Source organism: Temnothorax curvispinosus, unplaced genomic scaffold, assembly GCF_003070985.1.
Source record: "Temnothorax curvispinosus isolate PA1 unplaced genomic scaffold, ASM307098v1 QBEX01005388.1, whole genome shotgun sequence".
NCBI lineage: Eukaryota > Metazoa > Arthropoda > Insecta > Hymenoptera > Formicidae > Temnothorax > Temnothorax curvispinosus.
The window spans coordinates 56607-64928 of record NW_020215168.1 but is presented as its reverse complement, the minus strand read 5'-3'; the positions used below and the strand labels follow the sequence as shown (position 1 = coordinate 64928).

Below are 8322 nucleotides of genomic sequence, written 5' to 3'. Positions count from 1 at the left end.
AGTTTGAAAACGTCAGCGTTGTACGATGCATACGATCAGGTATTCGGCGACTGGTTAGCGGAAGGAATCATCGAGGTGGTGCCAGACCAGGAGATCGACCAGGAGGCACACTACCTGCCACATAGAGGCGTCGTTAAAGTGGAAAGTACCACTCCTTTGAGACCGGTATTTGATGCATCCGCTAAATGTAAGAACTTTCCATCACTTAACGACTGTCTGGAAAAAGGACCCAATTTAATTGAACTTGTTTTTACAATCTTATTACGTTTTTTTGAGATTCTTGTGGTATGACGAGCTCGGAAAAATAATTGTTTACCGACATAGCCGAGTAGTATTTGGTGTATCTTGTAGTCCTTTTTTTTTAGGAGCGGTGATTAATTATCATTTAAAAAAAATTAAATCTATGTTTAAAGACGCAGATAAGAATCTCACTAAGCTGATGGAAAGTTTTTACGTGGACAACTGCGTAACGAGTTTAAGTACGATAACCGAAGTTGAACAATTTATTTACGATGCGAGACAGGCTATGAGTAAGGGAGCGTTTGATCTCAGAGGGTGGGAGACTTCACATTCAAAGACACAAGACATAGATATTCCGGTATTAGGGCTTATACGGGATAAGAACGATGATACGTTGCGTTTAGTAATGCCCTCAACTGAAAATATTATGAACGAAAAGATTACGAAGCGAGTAATACTTTCCTTTTCTCACCGCATTTACGATCCAATTGGTTTTGTTAGCCCCGTGATGATCACTCCTAAACTTCTACTACAACAAACGTGGATCTCTAAAATTAAATGGGATAATGAAGTTTGTGACGAGATACGAAACGAATTTAAGAAATGGCTCAAGGGTTTGGTACGTTTAGACGAGATCCGTTTTCCGCGCTGGGCATTTGATGCGCCAGTTCGCGATACGAGTATAACGTTTCATGTATTTTGTGACGCTAGTAAAAAAGCATATGCTGCGGTGATTTTCGCGCGCGTGGAATGTGACTCTCAGGTCAACGTCTCGTTTGTCTCAGCAAAAGCTAGAGTAGCTCCAGTTACTACTATGACGATTAATCGACTTGAACTTTTAGCTGCCTGTATGGGCGTTCGACTGGCGCGTTCTACTGTGGATTCTCTTAAGATGACAGATAAAGAGATAACATATTGGAGTGATTCTAGCACCGTTCTATTCTGGATCCAACAGAATTGTCCTTGGGCATCCTTTGTCGACAATCGCGTTAAAGAAATACGAAATATGTCAAATAGCCAATCCTGGAGGCACATTCCAGGCGAGTTTAATCCGGCAGATTTGCCGTCGCGAGGATGTACACTCGACACACTGTGTAGGGTGAATTGGTGGAACGGACCGGAGTGGCTTAGGGGGGCTGAATCTGAGTGGCCGGTTTCGAACGTAGTGATTCACGAGGACAAGATAAAGAATGAGATACGTAAGACTGCCAAGGTAACGGGTCAAATCATAGACTCTGAAATTGTGTCAGCGATATCACAAGTGAATCGTACTATTGAGATTCAGCCTTTCTATGTACCCAGTACTTCTGACTTTTGCACTGTAGTAGGAGCAATTGCTCGTATAAAGCGGTTTGTTACTAATTACAAATTGCACAAATTGGGAAAGCAGAAACTAAGTGGGGAATTAACGCGCAATGAAATCAATGATGCTAAAAGAACTGTTTTGGCAATCATACAGCGAGACTCGTTTGATGGAACTGACGACATACGATTGCGTAATATGAATGTTTTTGTTGCTGAAGATAGTTTAATCCGGATGAAATCGAAAATATTAGAGCGTGATGATAGTTTTTCATTTCGTTATCCAATAGTCTTACTGGGAGAAAATCTACTAGTTCAAATGATGATTCGCGAATTTCACACACGTTTGGGACATGTTCATGTCACCGCCTTACTCAATGTTCTCAGAGAAGAATATTGGGTAATACATGGCCAAAAGGTCGCACGTAGTATCGTAAGAAAATGTGTCGTCTGCGCACAACAGAATGCTCAACCTTTCACGGTAGCGACTGCTCCTTTACCTATGAATCGCGTTCGCGACGCTCGAGTGTTCGAAATTGTGGGAGTAGACTTTGCAGGTCCATTGTTTCTAAAAAATGATGTAAAAGCATGGGTTTGTATTTTTACATGTGCAGTGTATCGGGCGGTAAATTTCGAACTCGTGTCGTCTTTATCAACCGATAAATTCATAGAGGCATTTTGTCGGTTTGTAGACAGAAGGGGACAACCGAGTACAGTTTATAGTGATAATGGGACTAACTTCGAAGGATTTAATAACTTACTGAAACGAATTGATTGGGAAAAAAGCCTGAAAGCTAGCCTAGTGCCAAAAGTGGAATGGAAGTTTAATCCACCAAGTGCTCCCTGGTGGGGAGATTGGTGGGAGCGATTGATTCAAATTTTGAAACGTATGTTGTGAAAAATACTTGGTAAGGCGTGTTTAAGTTATGAAGAAATGCTTACTGTATTGTACGATTGCGAATCTGTAATTAACGCTCGACCCTTGACTTATTTGTCTGACGATCCTCGGGATCTGGCTCCCATTACTCCTAGTTTGTTTCTGCAAGAGATCTGCGAAGTAGGTTTACCCGACTGCGACTTTATCGATAGGGAAAAACTGAAGGGTAGATTTAAGTATCGACAATTTCTCAAGGAAGAATTACGTAAAAGGTTTAGATCGGAGTATCTCGGACAGTTAAAGTATGCATCTGCCAAAAGGTCAACCGATGATCGTCAGATAAAAGTAGGTGACATAGTGATTATTGGTAACGATTGTTCTAAAAGGATCGAATGGCCTCTGGGCAGAGTAATAGAACTTTTTCCGGGAAAAGACGGGATTGTAAGGGTTGTGCGTCTAATTACTGCGACGGGACAATTGGTGCGACCTGTTCAGAGATTGTACTGTCTGGAGGTAGATGTTGATGTGGATCCGGAGGAGTTGCGTAAACTGTATGATAAGCGAGTTAAGTCAAAGACGGTCGCTCAAGATCAAAATATTAACGAATTAAAACAAGTACCTAGCGAAGTAGATGTAAGCGATGAAAATGTTCCTATTGTTCCTTACAAAACTAGAAGTAGACGTACAGTAAAACGCGTTGAAAGATTGTAAACTGTGTGTTGATTACATCTTTAGATGTTCACTCAATGTGGATCGTGAATATCTAAAGGTGGGAGGATGTTGAAGGGGTTCTAGATTTAAGGTGGTAATACTGTGTGAGCGCTGCTACCGTGAGCATAAATATTGAAAAGGTTCTAGCCTTAAGGTGGTAATACTGGGATGGCGCTGCTATTGTGAGCGTGGGCATTGAAGAAGGTCCTTAATTTAGATTGGCAGAAGTGTGTAGTAGAATGTACGAAGATCGGTAGCGCGTGCACGTAGAAAACAAGACTCTGTACGAAAATCTTATTGTTATTATATAAACAGTTTAAGTTCTCGCTGGATATACTTCTTCCGTCCACCTCTCTTATCCCGATTATCCTTCGATTATTAACACCCGGAAAGTATTAGAAAGCCCTCCTCGGAAGCTCAGATGCGGCCGACAGTCAATTCGCGTTTATTGCATCCTATTGCGTTTTTGTGAATAGAAGCATACCGCGAACGGTGCGTATCGTGGAATACCGGGTGCGTTGTTGAGAACGTGCCGGGATAAGTTTTATTGCGTGTCGCGAGGAGAAGCGTATCGCGGGCCGTGCGTTTTGAGAGAGATTCGCGTACCCGTGGAGAGCCTCGCGGATACTTTGCCTTGTCGTTCGCGCGGGCAAGTATCGTCGCGCTCGCTCGGCGAGGAGTTTTGCGGACGTACGGCCGAGATATTGCGTTGTACATGTCGTATATGGATATGTCGCGTTGGAATGTTCATCGTGAGTATTGGAGTCGTGTTGTGAACGTTTCATTGTGAGCACTAGAGTCGTATTGCAGACATTTTGTGTTGGTGATTGCAAACATTAGAGTCGTGTCGCGGATATTCTGCGTCGCTTTGTGAATCTCGCGAGCGTTAGAGTCATATCGCGGATATCCTGCGCTATTTATTGCGCCTATTTGAGTCATAGCGCGAAGATTTTGTGTCGCCGATTGTGAGTAGTGCGAATATTGAAGTCGTGTCGTATTTTGTATCGTTTGCTGTGAAGATTGAGAGTCTCGCGGACGTTAGAGCTGTGTCGCGGAGACCGTACGTTGTAATTGCCTTAGGATTCGCGGCGAGGAATTGCGTTACGTTGAACCCGCGGGGACGAGGCCCATATTTGAAACTGAAATATATGATTATTATTTTTGTTACTTATTGTGTGCTGATTGCGTTACGCTTCTTCCTCACTTTCCTCGTCGAAAGACATAACCGACGCCCTGAGTTAGCGTTTATGAGAGATATCTGTTGAGCCGGGAATCGAGTTGCGAAAACGTGGTGCGCGCAATCGCACCTGGCGCCCATTCGGATTGGTTCGTTGAGGACATAATATCGCTGATCTCGCGGAGCTACCGTCTTCCGGCAGGTAATTTGCGGCCGCGCCTCTTTGGCTAGCGAGACCGAAGGAAATCGGGTCGCAATATATATATATATATATGCCAAAGAAGAAATGGGACAAATCGTTTTCAGCGTAGCCAGAATATTTAAAGTGGTCCGGGGGTAGGTTTTTTGAGTACAAGGGTGTCTTCCGCAGGGTGTATCGGTTTGGTCTCTTATGTATTTTGTGTGTGGCATTTAGTAGTTTCTCTGTGCCGAAGGAGAAATGGGACAAATCGTTTTTAGCGTAGCCAGAATATTTAAAGTGGTCCGTGGGTAGATTTTTTTAGTATAAGGGTGTCTTCCGCAGTGTGTATCGGTTCGGTCTCTTATGTATTTTGTGCGTGGCATTTAGTAGTTGCTCTGTGCCGAAGGAGAAATGGGACAAATCGTTTTCAGCGTAGCTAGAATATTTAAAGTGGTCTGGGGGTAGGTTTTTTGAGTATAAGGGTGTCTTTCGCAGGGTGTATCGGTTCGGTCTTTTATGTATTTCGTATTTATCACTCAGAAATGTCTCTGTGCCAAAGGAGAAATGGGACAAATCATTTTTAAAAAATCCAGGAACGTTCCAAACTTCAATCGCTCCAGTAACGTTCCAAACTTCAACTAGCTCCCAGATTCAACATCACAAACACTGAAAACTCCTTACCAAACCATTTCAAAACCGAATCAATATTTAAAAACATGATTACGTTAAATTATGTAGATTTTTCTCCAACTTTCAAGCTTTCAGCCGCCATATTGGATCAGTCATCTTGGATTTCAAAACGAGGCACATGACTTTTGAAAGTACTAGTAAAGACTAATTTTTTGAGCTATCGAACGTCTTTGTAGGTCGCTTCAAATTTTTGGCAGACAAGTGATCCGGTTGACGTGAAACGTCCCATTATATATATATACCTACCAATTGCATATGTACTTCATGTTCCTGCTCCTGTTTAACTGAGACCCCAACAATCGCGGCGGATTCTTTATCCACATGAAATGACTGACGTTCGAGTTGTTTCGCGAATCTAACAGATACAACAGATTAAAGTGAGTGTCCTTATCGTCGGCCAACCGCAAAGAAATGATCTCCTTTTTTTGTTACGTCCCCTCCCCCCAGTGGTGAAAACGTCGACAGACGCGTTGTTGAGTCGTTTGAATCTCGAAATTTGCTTCAGAGTCATAGGAAACTCGATTCCGTCGAAATTCAATTTCGATGAATAGTGAGGGTACGCGCTACACTTATACGGATTTCTTTAAACGGGATACAGAGCAGATACTACCGCCCACGCAAAACACGCGTTGTCCACCGAACGCACGTTAACCACCGCTCTCTTTATCTTTATCCATTGCGACGTTTCGAACCAACATCCGGCATGCATTGGATTGCACTTGTTCACGTTCACCATCAGGTTCAATATACGTGACAATGCCCAGCCATTGTCGCGTTCCTGAAACTCATTCAGATCCGCAAGAATAACATCGATCACGTATCTGTCGTACCATTTTCGCAAATCAGATTCAGGAAGGAGCTGTCGATTCCTCGTGGCGATGCTTTTGACGTCGATTTGAGCTTCTGCGACATTGAAAACCGTGTTGACCTTCAGGCATGCGTATCTCTCGTGATTAACGCGCACTTGTTCGAGCACCGTGGCCCTCGCTTCCTCAAGAAATAGTCGAGGATCGACGTGATTAGCGTTTATCACCACACCGGTCAGTACGCGATTGGCGAAAGCTGTCTCAATCTCCGTTTATGAATGTCCTCTGCTTGGTTCGCCATGACCGGCGCCAACCTGCGCGAAACGTTGATGCAGAACGTCTCTTGCTCCTTCTAATCGCGCCACTCGAGCGATGAGAAAGTTTAACGTTTCTGTAAACTTTGGCCCACGTTTTTTTTACGGCAGGTCTCTCGCAGAGACGCGAGACGCTCGTCGCACTGTCGTAACCAATCGTGATACGCGTTCAACGAGTTGACGCCCGTCGCAAGCTCGACGAGATCGTTCTTCTTCTCCTCCATATTTCGATCGCTCAAGAACGTTTTGACACGTAATTACACGTGTTCAACCACATGGTCGAACCTTCGCTGTCCACAGGTATACTAAATTTAACTCTTCGGCGAATCTCTTTGAATTTTTTAATTTTTCTCGGATGAGTCGAAAACTTCCTCGAAATTCCAAGCATGTAAAACTTTGCTTTAACGCTTTGAGCCACTACAGTCTTTATCCACATTTCCTCACGCAGATACTGAAAACCGATCTCCCTTCTCAAACTGTACGTCGCCAGATTCCATCGAGCGTTCTCCTTCGACGCGACCGCATAGCATTCGGTGAAACTCAGCGACGATAAGTCTTCGAATTCGTTGTCCGTGTAGGACGATATCAGAATTGTCAGATAATGACGATGATGGAGTCACCGTAACTATCCAAATTGGACGGAATTTCGAGATTTTGAGATACCTCCTCCTCCTCTTCCTCCTCCTTGTAATCCATCGTCGCGTTGATACATATTTTTTTTATAATATAATTACGAATAGGAGTGGTACTTTCTACCACGCAAAATTTTTGTAGAATCGAGAATTCGCATTCTCCCCTGGCTTATACAGCGCCCGGCAACGATGGGTGACGGAAAAAAGGACAGAGGTAACCGCGTCGTTTCCTCCAACGATTCCACCCCACACAAAAATTTTTTGCACAACCGAAGATGCGCATTCTCTCTCCCCGCGCCCCGGCAGACACTTTACGAATAGAGGCCTGAGGTAACCGCGTCGTTTCCTCCAACGATTCCACCCACGCAAATTTTTTTTTTTTTGCACAACCGAAGATGCGCATTCTCTTTCCCCCGCGCCCCAACAGACACTTTACGAATACTAGACACTACACAGACGCGCGCTACGCGCGCGCTATTTATCTTTAACATTTCACTATTAACCCTATTATACACAACTGTCAAAATATACAATGACAGCTGCAAATGAAGTAAGCGCAGCAAGAAAACCAATCGGCATCGCGGAAAAGCGGCAACAATAAACTTCACATCTCCTTTTTAGAAAAGGAAAGGCCAGAGGTAACCGCGTCGTTTCCTATCGAGACCGCAAAAATCTCGCGCGTGTCGAACACGTGACAGACAGATCTCCAGCGACGATGACGATCGCGATCGATCACCATGTACCGACGATCGATAATCGTCTTTGTCTCGCTCGCTCGCGCACCCAGACAGGAATTCAACGACTTCCCCGTATTGTACAGCGATTAGTAGTTGTCGAACGTTTCCACGCTTCATCGCTATCGCGGTTACCGTGACCCGTGACCCATGACCCGCGAAAGTCCCGATCCGAGAACGATACGTCAGAGCGACGAATTTTCACAGTCGAAGCGTCTTCGCAGAATAATAAAATCGCCATCAAGTTCCGCCGACGAATTTTCACAGTCAAAACGTCTTCGCGGCATATAATATGATCGCCGTCGAGTTCCACAGATTCGAGGTGAGGTTGAACAAACAAATATTAATATTTTGTGTGGCCTATATGCATATTATTTTTTAGTAAAAATAGTAATATTTTCGTTTCCGTGCTCCCCGACCCCGCGACCGGCCTGAGGACAGAAGTATATAATATTATCTAGCTACTTATCTTTGAGTTGACTGACTTTGAGTTGACTGTCAATGGCACTCTATTATCTCTCAATATAAACGTACCGCGCGAGCAACGACTATCAACGTTCTCGCGCTTTCAAAAAAAACTTCTAACTTAAAACTGACAATCTAATTGTGGAAAGATTCGTAAAGTGTTTGTCGGGGCGCGGGGGAGGAAGTGGAACGC

The 8322-nt window shown here is 43.9% G+C and overlaps 2 protein-coding genes across 2 annotated transcripts; both read left to right on the top strand.

Moving 5' to 3' along the window:
* The first annotated feature begins 748 nt into the window (after window positions 1-748).
* LOC112454821 lies at window positions 749-2440 on the top strand. Its single transcript, XM_025016418.1, has one exon. It carries the CDS (start codon window positions 749-751, stop codon window positions 2438-2440), a length of 1692 nt encoding a protein of 563 aa, XP_024872186.1.
* Window positions 2441-2476: 36 nt separating this feature from the next.
* Window positions 2477-3130, top strand: LOC112454820. Its single transcript, XM_025016417.1, has one exon. It carries the CDS (start codon window positions 2477-2479, stop codon window positions 3128-3130), a length of 654 nt encoding a protein of 217 aa, XP_024872185.1.
* The last annotated feature ends 5192 nt before the right edge of the window (window positions 3131-8322 follow it).